Source organism: Zonotrichia leucophrys, chromosome 5 (genome assembly GCF_028769735.1).
Source record: "Zonotrichia leucophrys gambelii isolate GWCS_2022_RI chromosome 5, RI_Zleu_2.0, whole genome shotgun sequence".
Taxonomy (NCBI): Eukaryota; Metazoa; Chordata; class Aves; order Passeriformes; family Passerellidae; genus Zonotrichia; species Zonotrichia leucophrys.
This window is the reverse complement of record NC_088175.1, coordinates 11,994,318-12,012,681: the sequence shown is the minus strand read 5'-3', so window position 1 is coordinate 12,012,681 and position 18,364 is coordinate 11,994,318. Positions and strand designations below refer to the sequence as shown.

Genomic DNA, 18,364 nt, shown 5'->3' with positions numbered 1-18,364 from the left:
CTGGACAGTTCTGTTGCCTACAGCTCCATTCCCATGGGGCCAGGTGTCCACTGGCTCCATTGTAGCCATGCAGGTCCTACTTACCAAGTATCCTGTGTAGTACTCCCTGGGAAGGGCTTGTTAAGTTCTAAGGAATTGATTTCCAAATGTTGTACATGTGATCTTTAAGGTTTATATAAGTTCCACATGCAAACCAGTTTTGCATTATGCAGTCTTTGTTCTGGGAACTTTCTGTGGGAGCAAATGCAGGCCAGTAACAGAGAGTGGAGTGTTACACCCAGAGCAATGCCTTCCCTCACTGCCAGTGCTCCAACAACAATGGCAGCAGCAGGGCCAAGAGATTTTATTCTTCTCTGTAAAAATTATGTGCCTCATTGTTAAAAATGAACCCTACAGATGAATGGAATTCTTTATTTAATCTGGATGACAGAAATCCTGAAATAGAATTGTTTTTCATCTGAAGCTAGAAAAACAAGTTTTATTACCCATTCTTATAAATCTTAGGAGATCTGTCTCCTTGGAAAGGTCACAAAAAGCTAGGGATTTTTTAGCACTTCCTAATCATGGCACTTGATCTCACTGTTGCTTGAGGGCTGAAGAGCTGTATGACATGCATGGCAAGGCACTTTCATTAGGGACATGGCTGTTATTCCTGCCTCAAAGCAACAGCCACAAAGAGATGGGTTCAGCTCCCTGAAGAACAGCTGCACTGCATTAAAGGAACCCAAGGACTTCTTCTAGTACCCTGTCTGCCACCACAGGAACTGAAAAACACACCTTTGAACATTCAGCTCTTAGCTTTTGCAGCAGAATTTAACTGCTGCCACTTTTGCCAGAGTTTCTGAACTTGACAAGACAAAATTAATAAATATCAGGAGAAAGTGAACAGCAAGTATATTCCCCACAAGGACAGGAAAGCTACTGGGGACTGAATTAAAAGGCAGGACCTGCTCCAGGAAGCCTCTGACCATCAAAAGGAAGGAAGCAGCCCAAGTGCTGCTTTGGGAGAAACTGCAAAGGAAAGGACTTGGGCCAGGATGCATGGAGGAACAGAAAAGTGACAGATACAGAAGTCATTGCTGCCATCACTGGAAGTTTTCAAATGTGACTTCAGCCAGAGCTTATTAATCTCATCCACGCTCCCTGTGCCACAAAAGGTTGGACCAGATGATCTTTCAAGGTCCCTCTCAACCTGGGTTCCTCTGTGACTAAGCAGGAGCACAGTCAAGGTTCTCCCCCTCCCCATGGCCCTTTCAGGGCTTTAGAGGAAATGGCATTCTGCTGTGATGGCAAAGCATTAACAAACACAGGCAGAATTTGTCCTGGTACTGTGCAGGGTACAGAGTAACTTCTACCTCCAATTCAGGAGCTCTGTCATTTTTGTAGAAAGTAAAAAATTAACCATATTTTTCACAAAGACTAATTGATTACAGCAAAACCAGCATCACTTGAAACTACATCAATATTATAAGGCTCTTCAGAAGTGCTGTAATGCCATTTAAAATTATACATATTCCCTGCAATATTTAAAATAATTTTAGAAAGGAATAAATGAAATGCAGCCTGGAGTAAAGTGTATTCTATCTTGCACCATGGTGGCAAACCCGAGCTAGAAGTTGTGTGTCTTGATTCAGACACAGTTTCATGTGTAATAGGATCTCACCAGCTGGATGCTCCCAGTTGCTTCAGTGCTGCTAGTGACAATTTGTTTTCTCATGGAAGCTGTCTGAAGCAGTTTTGGATATTCTGTGGCTGCAGGTATACTTGTTTCAGATGAAAATCCAGTTTCTGAGTCCTTGGCTCTCAAGAGTTGGGATGCTAAACAATCCATTACATGTTTCAGCATGTTCTGTTTTACAAAATAAATATATAACATAACTGTATCTGTAAATTGTTACCATATTTCATATTACTTCTCTAGGAGTTTGCTAAAAGCCTCATGGACTATAAGCTACTTTTAAAATCATCATAGAAGACTATGCCTTCTTGAGGAGAATCAAATACAGATCAAACCTCTACTTCTCTTACAACAACTGCCTGGATTTGAGTCAAAGCCAGTAATTAATTACAAAAGTTTGTTTAGAAGTGAGCTGCTTAGAGATGCATTATGGACACATTTTCATTTTTAATACACTCAGTTCTATTTTTAATACATAAGAAACAAGTTACTTTTGAATTTTCAAATATTCAGGTATATTTTTCAGAAAGATTTACATTTAAATGGTCATTTGTCAAAACATATCAAAATAGGTGCCTGCTCAAACAAAAATTTAGCTTTTACAGTATATGTACAGATGTAATGGCTGTTTGGCTTGGCAGCTGCATATGCCAGCCATACCATGCTGAAGGAAATTACTGAAGTCTGCCAAGTGGAGGACAGTGGAGCATCCATCTGGCAGATGTTTATTTCCTGTGCTGCTCATCAAGCCATAGTTGGCATGTACTGAACCTCTACTGAGCCCTGGGGAATGTAATTTCAAACAATAGAGGAAGAAATGCAGGCAACTTCCAACAGGAGGCTATTTAAAGAGGCTGTCCTGTGGGAGCCAGCAACACTGCAGAGAAATGCATCCATTATTAAGGGCAAAATGCAATCCTTGATTCCAGAATACCTGCAGGTAGTAGAACTCCATTTTGATAGGAATTTATATAAAATATTTAACAACAAAAAAATGTCAAGTACATAGTACCCAAGTCCCAACAGAGTTCCTGTATGAAAATGGATCTAATTGTTAGCTTTGGAAGCAGCTTCTGTACTTCCAGGAGCTTTTAAATCTCCAGTAGTAGATCCAGCTCTTCCATGGGCACCCGCACCCTCAGCTCCTTCTCAGTCATCAGATCGAGCGTCTCCTGCAGGTCCTCGGGGAAATACTCCACTGCATCCATGTACAGCACCTGCAGAGACAGCAAGAACATCTTCTGTGCTACCTCTAGCAAGAAACACTGTATAAAGTAAGTACACAGCAACAACTCTGTAGCAAGAGCATAAGAAATACCATGTGTTATTTAAGGTAATAGGAACAGAATTAGCACTCCTTCTGTGCTTGTTTAATCAAAGTCTTTTCTAACTCATACTGAGTAACTTTATTCAAAAAGATACAATGGAGGTCAAGAGGCACTGGAGCATTTGCAGCAAATACAGACATTACCCGAGGAGTTGCAGGTTCTCTCAATAATTTTTATGTATTATTACATAAATAAATTTTTATTTAGCTATGTATTTCTGATAATCTCATGCTCATGATAAAAGTCTGAAAGACTCAATCATTTCTAGATCACAAAGGATTTCTTACTGCTGTGCCTCAACACAGCACCTTTCTGTCCTGAAACACAAACTGCAGTGGCTATTGATCATGGCTCCATTTAAGATACATCTCTTATTTGCAGAAAATCCTAACATGACTGCCTCAAAAACCTCTCCTTTCATTTGCGTATAACTTCTTACAACAACTGCTAAAGCTAAACTTTATTTTCAAATACAGAACTTCAAAAATTAAAGTATGATGACAAGTTTACTTGTTTTCTGTGCTTACCTTTGCCCAAGGACAGTTTTGAAGAGCTTTATAAAACAATCCTTTACTTTTTTCTTTTTTTCCCAGTGAAGCCTGTGTGATAAAAAACATTCATACTTCAGTGCAGTAATAGCTGAAATGCTGAAACCATTACTTCTGAGACAAAGAAATTATTGCTGAAAAGCTCAGTGTTCTTCTGTTGAGAAATCATTTTTATTATACATTTTGGTAGCTATGTATTTTATCAGATTACACTCTGCAGATGTCTTATAGGAGTTTCAAGGCTTTACTTTAAGATAAGGAAGAGAACAAGGACTCTCAGCTATTCAAAGGAACCTGGACAGACCAAGAGCAGAACGTGGTGCTTTGGCCACTCCTCTTGGTTTGGTATCAGATGCAAACTTGCTGGTGGCACAGACTCTCTGCCCACCCAGATCACTACTGAAGATGCTGAAGGGCACAGTGTCAATCCCAGGGCACCAGTGGCACTGCAGCAGGAGTTAATGCTGCTGACTGAAGCCTTTGAGCCTGGCACTTCAGGCAGATTCCAGCCCACATCCCTGTCCACTCACCTAACCCATGGTTCATCACCTAAGACTAAACAGACCTATGGAACTTAGGGTAATACTGAACGATCACAATTTCTATGACTTTGTCTGTTTAAATGTTTCTGATTGATTTTGCTTCTCTAAACAATGCTAGTCCAAGCTATTACTGTATTTGCCTCCATCTTATTAGCATCTAGTAAATACTCCTTGTTGCTCTTGTGGAAAAGGTATCTTCCATGAATGGAGCACTAGTGATAAAATACATAATGGCTGATCTTTGGTATTTGTGCATACTGGGGTGTCATTATTAATCTGCAAAGAATAACAGTAATTCACTTGTACATTCCTACATACAAAGTTGTATAAAATATTTACAAGCATTTATTTGTTTAGAAATGGTCAAAATTAACAGTCCCACACAAGAGACCTTAAACACAGCACAAGATTCCTTCCCCTGCCTCCTCTCTATTTCACAGCCCTCTGACTGCTGATCCCCCTCTGACAGCTTATTACACCAGGGGACATGAACAGAAGAGTAACTCTGGGGAATGAAAGTTATTACTTGAATGTTTTCATCTTCCATATTGTACTTTGGAGCAGCAAGAAAACCAAGATGGCAAAGCTGACTAAATAATTTTATTTCTGTACTTCCATGGGGAACTATGGAAGAAACAAACATTATTGCTTTTCAGCATTAAGCTGCAATGCCAGTTAATGTAACTTTTATATGCAGCTTTTAAGAATCAAAAGACTGTCAAAATTGAAGGCAAGTACAGAAGCTATAGCTATGCATTTTGCCTACCATGCATTTATTTTGCATATGAACTGCACCTCAAGTGCTGAGGGAGCTGGCAGATGTCACTGAAAGGTCACTCTTGACAATCTTTGATTGATCACATCAACTGGGAGAAGGACCCAAAGACTGAAGAAAATAAAACATCACTCCTGCTTTCAAGAAGGGGAAGAGATGTACCCAGTGAACTACAGGCTGGTCAGCCTCACCTTGTGCCTTGGGAAGGTGACAGAACAGCCAACCCTGGAAACCATTTCCAGGCACATGAGTGAGAAGAAAATCAGCACAGACAGTGTAAATTCACTAAAATTCACTGAGCAACTCAATAAACTGCCATGATGAAATGCCTGGCCTGGTGGATAAGGGGAGAGCAGTGGACATGCTCTATCTGGACTTCAGCAAGGCCTTTGATACTGTCTCCTGTAAGAGCCTCCTAAATGAGCAGCTGACAAAAGAACTGGATGCACAGACAGTGAGAAAGCTGTCCCCAAGAGGGCCCAGAGGGTGGTGATGTGTGGAACAAGTCTGGTTCCAGGGCAGTGCCCCTGGTACTATGGGACCAATCTCACTGAACACCTTTGTTAATGATCTGGCTCACGGTGCAGAGCACACCCTCAGCAGGCCTGCAGACCACACAGAGCTGAGAGCAGGGGCTGATCCACCACAGGGTCATGCTGCCATCCAGAGGGATGGCAATGGGGTGAAGGAATCAGTGGACAGAAACCTCCAAGTTCAACAAGAAGTGCAAATTCCTGCACCCAATTTACACTGGAAAGCAGCTTGACATCCATTATCATCTCAGGACATACTTTTATCTATGTAAGATGACAGACACAATGTCTGCATCTATATTAAGACTACACTGTCAGAAGCTATTACTCCTAATCCACATGAATTACCTTTTCCTTAATGTTCCCAACAATAAGGAGCAGTACAAGTCAAATATATCACCCTGCAAATCAGAGAGGCATGGCAGCATTTAGTATTCATTTTTCTGAGCAGTATTCCAGCTGTGTTGATGAGAATTCCAAATATGGCAAAACAAAACAAAACAGATATTTTTCTTCTTACCATAAAGTTCAAATACATTCTCCACAGCAGTGGACAGTGGGTACCATTTTCACTCTGAACTGCATGTTCAAACAGAGCCACAATCCGATTTGTTAATCCAGTTTCAGGAATAGTGCAATGTATTTCACCAACCTCTGCCCTGAAACACAGAGAACAAACAACAGTCCTTTAAACCCAAGCCAAGGGACCACATCTGGGTAAGAACAGTGCACTGCCTCTGTTCACAGCACCATATATAGCCAGGTTTTTTGTAATGTGTGCTATAAACTCAATGTTATAAACCAGATTTTTAGCACTTGCTAATGCAATCAATGCATTTCTAAATAGGAAAATTAGGAAAAAAATACAAAATTCAGTATTTTGGTGAAAATTCATGTAATATGTTCAAAAATAATTTCTCTTTGAAAATAAAAATCCACTATCATATGATCTTAAAACATCTTAGCCTGCCTCCAAGATAATTTATCATTCCAAGCTTGGCAGAGCAGCTCAAAAGAAATTCAAATCTGAATGAGCACATCTTCTTCTGGTGCCCAGGCAAGTTTGTTCAAATTTACCCATCACTTTTGCAAAGCCTTGGTCTTTGATCAAGGTCAAAATTCCAACTCTGGATTTCAACCACAATGATAACAGTAATTTTCACCCAGAGATTCAAATTCCCTAAGTTCCAGGCAGAACACAAAAGCAGGTACACAGCTTTCACCCAAGCACTGATTTCCTTCAACAGCTGAGACAGACTGCCTTACTTTTGATGCTTGAGCTTGACAAACAGACTGGAGCACTGATGGCAACATCACTTGTCTGTGCATGTTCTCTGAGCCTGCCAGCTTCCACTCACCAGTAACACCTGGCTCCTGACCTATCTCTTTTATTTCTTGTGTCTTTGAAGTAATTTTCCCCTCATCTTGACCTGTGCCATGAGGGAAAATTATGTAACCTACTCTGCATGAGTCAAGCATTTGAAACCTTGTACCTAACAGTGACATAAAAACATTCCTGTTTTACCCTTTGTGCTCATTTTTCCATCTGAATTCCATGGGCTTAAGGGGAAATACAAACCAGAATATGAAATAGTCAGACACAACACAGACATTTTCTAATTTTATCATAACATCACAAACCATTAGTTTTATGCATGACTGACAGGCCACTTATCTCCCTGTTCAGCAGTAGTTCAGCTCTGCTCTTGCAACACCCAACTTGTCCCCTATAAATGTAATCTATAAGGGAAGTGAACAATCTGGAAAGGAACTCAACCTCACAGGGAAAATAATTCTGAAATTTTCAGTTCCAAGTGACAATAATGAAAACCTATCATAGTGTTAGTCAGAAATTAACAGTAAATCAAATCACAATCCTTTACATTTGCTGGCTGTAGAATTCTTATAACAATTTAGGATGACAGACTATGAGCTCAGGAACGTCACTATCATGTCTGAATGCCTGATGCCAGCCTGCAGCAATCAAAGAAGTGGATGCACCATCATTTGTAAGTATACTGGTAATTGTGTAACTTCACCAAGTGTGAATATTGTGAGCTTACAGCCCTGTAAAACTTCCAGGGAACTGTTTCCCAGATATCTGCTGCCATGTGCAGACACAAACAACCAAGCTGTCCATGTCACTGCAGATATGAAGGCAGCAGTGGATAGGCAGCTCCAAACAATGAGAAGACAATAGTTAATAGTTAAGCTCTAAGAATGAACAAGTACCTTGTTCCCCTTATCTCCTACCCTTTCCTCCTTTCTCAGGAGCAAAAAATCTGAGCCCAGACCACTGTGAATTCATGGAATTTCCAGCCTCTTCTACCTAGTAACAGCCCCACACGAAAACCAAACTCTCAAGGACTCACTATGGAAACAGATCTGCCACAACTGTATTTGTGATTCAGGAGTAAAGTAGGGCAGCCAGCTCAGGCAGAACTGCAGCATAGCTCTGTATTATGCTCTTTATTGCTGTAGTACTAAAATGCAGCAGTTTCTCAACTCACTGTCTATCCTGGCCATCTAAGCAGGCTTAGTTATTTAAAAATTCCTTAAAGAAATGTGTACCATCCTGATGCTAGTAGCAAGTAATCAAACAAACCCAAACACAATCTGGCTCAGGAGAAAGGACATAAGGCTATCACCCAGGGCTTTCATTCTGTTCAAGATTCTGCCACTGACTCACTGTTCAGCCTTGAGCAAAAAACCTCCAGCTACAGCTGGAGCTACAGCTCTTGCAGCTACAGCTTCTTCACCTGCAAAATGAGAACTGTGACAGTATTTTCTCTCCTCTGTTGAGTGATTAGACAGATTCAAAACAGCATAATTGCAAGGAGGTGCAAGGTGTTACCTCTGGACCTTCTCTGTGAGCTTTTTTCTCATCTGCTCTGCTTGGATTGCAAACAGCCATGGCTCTAAAGAGTTAGTAGACCTTGTGACACTATCAAAAAATCTTCGTGCTTTGCTGGCACAGTGAGACTTCCTTTGGATGTGGATGTACGACCTCCAAAGGGAAAGGTTGCTAGGATACCGTTTCAGAGCCTCTGCCAGTGCCTCTCGCAGGGGATTCAAAGGATAAACACTAATTTTCATGTGGAATCTCAGTAAATTTGTATGCAGCAGTGTGACAGCTTCAAGAGCAGTGGGAAAATTTAGAATGCCAAAATTCTCTCCTGTATTTTCACATTTCTGTGAACCAGAAACTTCAAGTTTTTCTGAAGCCTGCGTATATATTAATACTGCAGCATCAATCCCAACAGTCAAATACTGAAACAGTGCATAGCAACCAACCAGGTTAACCAGCTGATCAGTATCATTGGCCTGACCCTGATCAGAATCTGCTGCTTGACTTAAATAATCTTGCAGTGCATGCTCATATGTTTTACGAGCTTTCAAGACATTGACAGGTGACACTTGTCCACTATAGGGCACAAAGGGTCCGTTTTCAGTCAATTTGGTCAATATATGAACAGCACGAGAGGTGACAGCTCCCTCCAGGCTTTCCAGCAGCTCCACTTCCAGCTGAGCATAGAGCAGGCTGAGGCTGCAGAGCTGAGCACTCTTCAGTCCTCCTGTCCCTGCTGTGCACAGAGCTGTGTCAAACACCTTCCTGGAATCATCTGTGTTCCCAAGCAGCCACTCCAGGTAGGCATAGAGCTTCCAGAGAGAAAGGTTGTTTCGGTTGTCAGGTGCTTTAAGAAAATTCTTGGCCAATTTTTTACTTTTCCTCCCTTGTGCTTTTAGCTTCTTTTTCTTTTTTGCTTGGAGACACTGAATTACCTGCAGGGAAAAATAAACAGAGTATATTTTAAGAGGGATGGAAGCAGAAAGGAGAACAAAGCCTCTCAAAGCAATTTTTAATAATATAATTACAAAATTATATATTGTCATATAATAACATCTATGCAAAACTTCAAAAAATCGTTTGCTACAGGTATGCTACTCTTTAACATGTACTGAAGAAAAGGGGTTTTTGGTTTTCTTCTTCTTCCCCGTTGTGCAATCTTAACTGACATTTCCTGATATGAACACTTAGTCCTGCAAGACAACTTTCCTCAAGACTTTTTTAAATTCAATATAAACATTATTACAGAAGAAAGCCACACATCACAACATTGATTATATGCAGACTCCTCATTACCTTAGATATTTCATACTGTAGCCAACAAATGGCCAGGTTAGATTTTTCCTTTCCTGTAAATATCTGGGACAGAACTTGGAAGACATTCTGTATGAACTCCTCCCCTTCTCTGTAGTGGCCTATCTGATGTCTCCCTCGTGCCATTGTATCCATATGACCAATACTGTTGAATCCAGAAAGTGGAAAATCAACAGAAGTCAGTGGTTTATCATCATAAAGCACACTGTCAAAGATGTTATTTTCATCCATGGCAATATAGAGACTGGAAGGAAAGAGTTTACTTGTACATGGAACTCCCAGGAATTGCAAAAAAGAGTACAGGAGTTGGTGTTGAAGCTTTGGATTAGAAAGACGGATTAAAGATGGTCCAAGATCATCAAATAACACCTAAAAATCCAAATTAAAACAAACTCCATTAATTTATGCAATCAAAAGCAGCAAAACTTTATGCAATTAAACAATTTTGCAATTAAAGAACCTTTTCAAATCCATAGTATTTAGAATTACCATTAAATAGTATCAAAACGTCATTCAAATTAAAAATGGACAAGTTAAACAAACAATTTGTTTTTCCAGTCAGACTGTAAATTTGCTATCAAGAGATTTTTTGCCTGTGAACAACAAAGACCTCCACAGAAAATGTACAAAATGAAGGTCTGGAAGATTTTATTCATAGGCCTTTTAACACATTCAAATTTGAAGATCAATGCCTGACTTGACCTATTTCCCAAGGAATAAAAAATATCCAACTATCTGACTTGAAGGCAATGAAATCTTTGTTTATTTAATGCACATCTCTTCTTAAGCACATATTTCTGTGAGTTTTCTCCACACAGATGACAGGAATCACTGAACAGCAAACAGACTGTTTTGCCAGCAGACTTTCCAAAGTTTACCATGAGCTTCCCATGGCTTTCAGAAGTCTCAGCACAAAACCTCAGGCAAATTTTGAATTTCAAAGAAAAAAATCTTTTGTCCAAACAATATATTCTTCTAAATATCCACAAACATGGCAATGAATTAAAATTAAAGCATAACTAGTATTATCATCTCCCCTTGCTCTATTTTATCACAGTGACCTGTCTTTCTGGATCTTCACAATCTTCTTCAGTTTCCTTTTTGGTTTTGTCTGGCCTCCAAGGTAACCAGTGCCTTGCCTCCCGGGAATGTTCAATATCCAACCAAATATGCCACTTGGGAAGAGTTTTATCTTTTATTTCTTGATCTTCATCTATGTCTTCCTCATCTTCATCATCTAAAATCAAATCAATATATACACACATTATTAAAGAAATATTATCCCACCAAATCCAAAGGCCAGGCATGGCATACACTTTAACTACTTTAACAATGGAAATAAATATAGTTAATTAAAAAACCACACAAGACTTAGCTGAGATTTTCCACATCACAGTTCTGGGTTTTGACACCAACTCTGTAATAGGAAGGTAGGAAGCTTCCAAACTTTTAGAAGTTGTGAATCAGTGTCAGCACTCAAACTTTTCACAGAGGAGAAGAAAAATCACTGACAGGCTGTGGAGCACTTTTATCAACAGCAACTTGCAAGCAACAGCCAAGAGTCAGTCATCCTTTTATGCCATTCACATTCTTCACTTCATACCTGAGCATAAAATTTCAAGTATGTTCTATCAATACTAGTTTGCATAAAATATTTTGAGAAAACCACTGAACATAAAAAATGGTATTTTAATATTAAACACTCCAAAACATGTTTGGCCATGTTGCTTTTAACAAGTGGTATTTTCAACATTTTAATAATGTGCAGATGAAACAATCCACATGGTTACACACACACATACACTAAAGGACGTGCTTAACCACATCCCACTTTTATGATAATCTTTCTGGACTACTGGATATAATTACCATATTTTTCCTCTGACACCAATATATTAATTCTGTGCAGAAACTGATGAGCACCTATAGGCAAATTGAAAGCTTGTAGAGATGTTTCATTTTATTGCTGAGGAAAAAAATTGCCCTCAAAATTTGATGGTTGCCTGCATTATAAAAATCAAGCTATTTCTACACCATCTCCAAATTCTTGATCCTGACATCTGCCATCTGAAACACTCCCAATCCCAGTTCTTCTTAAACTTCAGGTAAAGCAAACAGGTAGTTGCAAGATTTTTACTCTCTCTATATTTTTGTGATCAATAGTATCCCCTTTAGTCAGCAGCTCTATGAAAAAAGACAGCATTTCCACAACCTAATCAAAGTTTGAAGAAACCTGACAGTTTTTAATGAACACACTCACTTGAAAATTGCACCTGGACTTTAGGGGTTGACACATAGGGGGAAACCACTGGTATGTACTGGAGCTGCCCAAAACTGGCAGTGGTCCTCTTCTCTATACTGAGTCTTCTGAGTTTGTGAACAAAATGCCTAGAGCCATCAAAAATAAAACTGCTGAACTCAGGGGCCAAGGAAATTCCATCTTAATCCAGGGACAAGGGAGGCACTTAATTATCTTTCAGTTCCTTTGTTTACTAAAAGCAGACCCAAACTTGCTCCACCAGAGTTGCTACAGCAGGAGTAGCAAAAGCAAAGACAGTTCATCTTTGGCCAGACACATTCCAGCCTCCTGCTTCCCTGCAAGTTGTTTCTGCTTGAGAAATAGTCCTTGACATCAAAAGAAGCACTGCAGACCACAAGACAAGGTGAGGCAAAGCAGCAGGGAGTGTTTTCTGCATCCCTGCTCATCCAGAAGCACTCCAGCCAAGTGAAGACACAATTCCTTCATTTCTGCATCACGAAGAGAAAGGAAATGTTTTCCTCCTATTTTAGCTGTACCTTTGCTTGAGAAACTTAAGTGTGACTCTAGAAATAGAATCATGAATCCAGGTATCCTTGAAGCAACTGTCATCTAACAATATAACCCCACTTCACCTTAATAATATGGTGAAAGGGTCTTAAGGGAAGCAGCTTCCTCTCACTTGTGATGGGTGTGACTCTGCAGCAAGTACTCACATCTCTGGCTTTTCCAACATGAAGTGCAGGATATGCCACCCTCTCCTCTAATTCTCACTGTAGGAAGGGCAACAATGTTCCATAAACAATATCATACCCAGAACACTCAGCACCTGCTATTCCCTGTGAAGTATGATATACATTATCTTTATATCAGTAAATATTTTTAAAACTTGTATGCAAAACCATGACAAGAATCAGATTATACCATTCTAATCAAAATGTTTAGAAGAACACATGGACATACAACTACACATATTGAAACACACATACCAGGCTTAAGAACAACCCAGCCACCCTTTTCTTGTTGGTGCATCCATGCTTTCCAGCCTCTTGCTCCTTTTTCTCCAATTCGTGGTTCTCCACTATCCCAAAAGGGTTCAAAGAATTCCACCTATTGTTTTTGACAGGACCAACCAAAACAAAACATAGAGAAAAATCATTTTTGCTGTTGTACAGACATTATCTCTGTCAACTTAGGTTTCCCAGACCCTACAAGCATGTACTGGGTACAATTTCTGTATCTGAAGACTTTGTTAGATACTGCTTAAGATTCAGCAGGCACAACTGAGTATTTCAGTTACAGCTGTGGCACATAAGGACTGTCATCAGCTCTTCTCATGAAAATAAAGATTGTTTTAAAAGGCAACAGGCTTTAAAGAAAGCAAAATACTTTTGTGCCTACAGTCCTTTATAGATCTTTCAAGGATAAAGATCCCAAGTCCCTAAGGTGTGGCTTTCAGAACCCAAAACTCCCCTCCTCCCTAAGTTCTATGGGTCATGAAGAATTTGACTAATGGAATGATAATTCAATCACACACCTATGGTCAAATAAAAATATTACAGTTGCACATAAATATGACTAGACTAAAGACAAGAGGAAAAATATCCATAAAGACTTTAATCCTTCAGGTTTAAGGATGGCCAAAAAGGTCAGGGCACTTTCCAGTGAACCAGAAGTTCAGGGTTCTAGTCCTGGTGACTTTGTCACTGCCAGTATGCAATCAGTCATCTCTAGATTCATCAATTCCTCCTCTGCTTTTATATCCTAAGCTCTAATGACAATCTCTCACCTATTAAATGCTTCTGCTGTTTACCAGCCCTTGGCTTGGACATTGAGATGTGACTGTTAATACAAATATTAACAATAAAATTTACTCCAAGAAAAACCAAGCATTGATACATGAGAAAATTCCACGCTTACAGCAAACTGCAAAATATAATTCTGCTCCTTGTGGATTTATTCTCTGCTGCAAGTGAGAAAGTGAACTGTGAAAACAGTACAGAAACAAGTAATTCCAGACTGAGTCAACACTTCTGTATGACAGCAGAATGTGTGATCAGCTGTAAATGTGGCATTTTCCTATTTTCAAGAACCGCATTTTCCAACCTAAACGTGGTCCTTTTGAATCAAGGCTCCTTTTCATCCTGCTCTAAGATTTTTACAATACTACAAATGAAATGCAGTTTTTCAAACGACTGGAACTGTAACTACATGTATCTGTGCAATTACTCCATGACAGCTATGACTGAACTCTAAATTTTAGCTCTTTAAGAAGACATCACTATTTTTTAACCTGTAAGATTGCTCCATTTGTGGGTAACAGTATTAATCACCAGAGCAAGAACTGGAGTCTGAGTTTCTGGGAAGACAGTGAAGTAACTGCAGCAAATTTAATTTTTATCCTCTACAGTAGCCCAGCTGCCTAAATGGTGGCCTCTCTACCACTCATTAAAAAGGAAACAATTCCTAACAGTTCAGTGGGATGAGGCTACTGGCAACTAAATATTAACTTCCTTATTATTAGTGGGGTGCATGTGCAACATCCCCCTGAACAAATTAAGAGAAAAAGTGATATTTAGTTCTTCAACATTTACCATTACAAGCTGAACAGAATCTCATGGGTCAAATAAAAGGCACTTGAAAGCACAGAAGTGTTCCTAATGTAGCCATCAAATTAATGGAAAAAGGTAAGAGAGAACCTAAGAAACTTTGGCAAAAACTGTCTGAACTGAAAGATTTTATGTCCTATCAGCTCTCTCCATAACCAGTAACAAAAAACCAGCATTTTGGGGGAAAAGAAGCAGGGCAAGTGCTAGCTAGACACAGACATTGGTCAGCTAGCTCCAATTTTTTCCATTTTTAATTATTTAAAAAAAAATGAAATGACTGGCTATCACACTTCTATTATATAAAGTAAAAGTGGCCATTTGGCCTGTAGTTCCAGAGGACACACAGGCATGTTTTCAATGCAAGCATCACCTTGAAGAACCTCTAAGTAAGCTGTTATCCAAAATATTTCCCTATGGCCTTAAAAAGTCATCAGCATTTTTCTGGTACAGCATTTTCTGTAATACATAAAGACACACACCCATTTAAATGGAAATTGCTACCTGTCCCCTTGTTGGCAGATCTTTTACACTGTCAGGTTTAAAGAAGGTGAAGTCAATCAGAGCCTGAAACAAAGACACTGCTTTCTCAGAATGACCAGCCTGTCTCAGGAAGTGGCATTGCTGAATAAATATAGCTGTAAAGAAAAGAAGATAAAATTTTAGTACTTCAGATTTTGTCGCAAAGTGTTTTATTACAGCCCACAAATATAAAAATACATACACGACATGCTGTAGAACATAATTGTTTTGGAACAGTATCAAAATCCAAACTATAAAGGGTAACCAGCATAAATTCATTTGTCAAAGTGGTCACAGTTTAATGAGCTTTAGGACTGCTCACTTTAAATGTGCCAAAGAGAGGGCTTTTTATTCGTGCCATACAGGCACTGTCCTTACAGGTGCAAAGTTGGACACAATGCTCTGCCCTTCACTGTACCCACATCTGCCAGTGGGTCACAGCCCTCTTTGAGGATGCTGGGTGTTATCACAGTGCACACACGAGGTGATGACAACAAAAATCCTTTTTGCCTCAGTTTTGCATTGCCTCAGATATTTGCATTGATAATATATTAGCAATATAGAATTTTCATTCCAATTGTCATTTCCGTTTTCTGTATGTAAGACCTGATTCAAGAGAAGTCAGTATTCTGGTCAATATATTACTGCTTAAAAGTAGGGAAAAGCCCTATCCCTCACTGTTCAACACATTATTTGTCTAAGCACTGCCATACTCCCACTGCACACCAAACTTCAGTCTCAGCTTGAAAAGGGAGGCAAAGTCGCAGTGTTCCTCTCCATATTTTGGACAAGAGCTGGAGAAGTAACAGGTATTGTATTATAAACACCTCCATTATGAGGCAGCTCAAGGACATTTCAGTGATACTTAATCCCTCCAAATGACACTCCAGTCTTAACACAATAAAAGCTGTTTAAATTGCTTTAAATCATAACAGACTTGCAAAAAAACCCCAAGCCCATAAAGACTTGATCACTGACGGCATGGAGAACAGTAAAACAGTTCTTTAAATGCTACTGTTCCTTCATTAAACTGTCTTTGGAGGGTTTGAAACAACCCAAATATTAGGTGTCTAGATACACACATGTAACAACACAGGTTAGCAGCAACTGCTCTTCATCATCATCATCATCTTATATTTAGCACATGGGAAATTAATTACTCCTTATATCTGAATTTAGATATGTATCAGACACATAAAAACCTGAATTCAGCAGAATATATACATTGGGCATTAAATAATTTTTTTTCTGCAAAGTCAATGATTATTCCTGCTGACAAAGACTCAGATTTCTGAAGGTATTTAAACAACAAAAACAATTATTAAGTTTATAATACAGTCTTCCTAAGTATTTTAACTAATTTAGGCACTGTGTCAAACTGATTCTGAAAAAATTGTCCCTTCCTACTCTCCCAGCTTCAGAAATGAACTTTGATTGAAATACTCTGAATGTAGAAAATGCCTCATTGGGATTTGCTGCCAAACTGGTGCCAAAAATAAATTACAGTGTAAATTTTTCTGCATTAGGAAAAAAAAGGTGTTTGATGAAATGCAAAGATCAGCATTTCTTGGCAAAAACTGAAAACAGCATGAATACATACTTAATTCAGTCCATGATGCTAAGACAGTCCTGCAGCTGAACTGACCTAGAAGATAAGGATGTTTCTCCCCAACCAGGAGGTATAATTTGAAAAACAGAACTCTGTTTACACAGCAAAAATGAAGAAGACTTTATATTAATCTGCTTTATATTAGCAGCTCCTAGTAAATTTAAAATATTATAAATTGTTATCTCAAAATTTATTTAAAGGTTGATCTACCATTTTAAATTCAGCTTTATCTTTTCAAAATTTTTCAATACTTAAAAAAACCACCCACCTATTTCCAAGCAGACAGTACTCCACACTGAACTGAACACTAGATGGCACAGTCCCCCACTATTTAAAATCAGAGCTCTTACATTTTGTCCCTAGGAAAGGTCAAAGGTTGAAGATATAAACCTAATGTACATCTACAGTGCTACTCACCTCATAATAAGTCTGTGAAATATTCTGTATATTTATCTTAATGAACAATTTGGTTACCTTCCTAATAAGTACAGTATCAATTAAAACTCAGCCCAAGAATTACACAGCTGAGTCACAAATGAAGAAATCTCAAAGAAGTCTCCCAGTGAAATTTTTCTAATCCTGTAATTTGAATTCGGAAGAGTGAAAATAAAATACCTGAGAGTGTTCATAAACAAATCACTGGAGGCTTAAGACAGAACAAGAAGTTACTTTTTGTTCTGTTCCATTCATGAATTTGAGTTCATTTTTAGCTATCTATGGATATTGCCAGCAAAAAAGTATTTAGAAAAACATCAATCTAATATTGGTTAACTTGCTAAAGGAACTCTATTAAAAAATCCTCATAGCAGTTGACAATCTGCTTCATGAGTCATATACCTTCAAATATGTGCAGGAAAACAAAATGAAAGAAAACCCTTCTTGTTTCCAAAACCAGATTCTGAATAAAACCTTTGTCCTGAGAATCATTCATTTTGGTTAGTGTACAAAGTGACTGAAATATTGGAAATCAGAGACAGTAGAAGCAATTAGAAGCTATCAGGCTGTACAATATGCACTGGCCAGCAGAGCATTTTTCCTCTGCAGCACTTTTGCAGTGCTTGATCCAAGATGAATCAGTCAAAGACTGCATGAGATCTGAACACCTGAAACCAATTTGATAACCCAGCATCTCTATCTGTTAGCCCAGACTGGATGTTGCATATCATTGCTCCAACAGGAATTACAGGACTGGATAAAAACAAGAGGTTTCTTGGACTATGATGCACATAAAAAAATGGACTCCTCCATAACAGTCTCTTAGATTGAAAATTAATTTTAAAATAAAAAAATATCAAGTCAAAAATATACATGGTGACACTAATCTTTTCCCCTCCTCAAAGTATTCACAGAACAATAATCACAATGACATGCCAAGGTAGAGAAGTAAAGCTGAACTGGATAGTATAAATCATTTAGCTCCAAATAAATTTAAAGTCCATGCCAGAACTGAGCATGAACTCATTTCTTCCCTGAATCCACTCCAGCATCCCAACTATCTGAATTATTTTCCTTCCAGGGATAATTATATAATAAATTATAAAGTGGTAGATGTATGCATAGGAGAAATAGAAAAGGCATGATCACATGGTATTACAGCTTGGAATTCTCCATCTACAGACTGGGATTCTCAACAAAATTTCACATCAGACTTGTAATGTTCCTTTTCTTTTCTGGATTAAAGTAATCAATTGTAAAACTTCCAAACAAGAGATAATTATTTTTTTCACAAGTCTCCCTTTTATAAAAGCACATCTCCTGGCTGTTGGCTGTGATCCTCCAGTCTTGACACTGTGCTATAAACCAC

The 18,364-nt window shown here is 38.7% G+C and overlaps 1 protein-coding gene across 1 annotated transcript in view; it reads right to left on the bottom strand.

The window, feature by feature from the left end:
- Positions 1 to 2,101: 2,101 nt before the first annotated feature.
- Positions 2,102 to 18,364, bottom strand: part of NRDE2 (NRDE-2, necessary for RNA interference, domain containing) — a 28,226-nt gene continuing 11,963 nt past the window's right edge. The window contains exons 7-14 of the mRNA XM_064713483.1: positions 14,934 to 15,067; positions 12,813 to 12,933; positions 10,628 to 10,803; positions 9,549 to 9,935; positions 8,259 to 9,187; positions 5,925 to 6,063; positions 3,534 to 3,605; positions 2,102 to 2,895 (exon numbers count right to left, since the gene is read on the bottom strand). Coding sequence (XP_064569553.1) covers positions 2,770 to 2,895; positions 3,534 to 3,605; positions 5,925 to 6,063; positions 8,259 to 9,187; positions 9,549 to 9,935; positions 10,628 to 10,803; positions 12,813 to 12,933; positions 14,934 to 15,067 — 2,084 coding nt within the window. The 3' untranslated portion in view covers positions 2,102 to 2,769. The remainder of the gene's footprint in view (positions 2,896 to 3,533; positions 3,606 to 5,924; positions 6,064 to 8,258; positions 9,188 to 9,548; positions 9,936 to 10,627; positions 10,804 to 12,812; positions 12,934 to 14,933; positions 15,068 to 18,364) is intronic.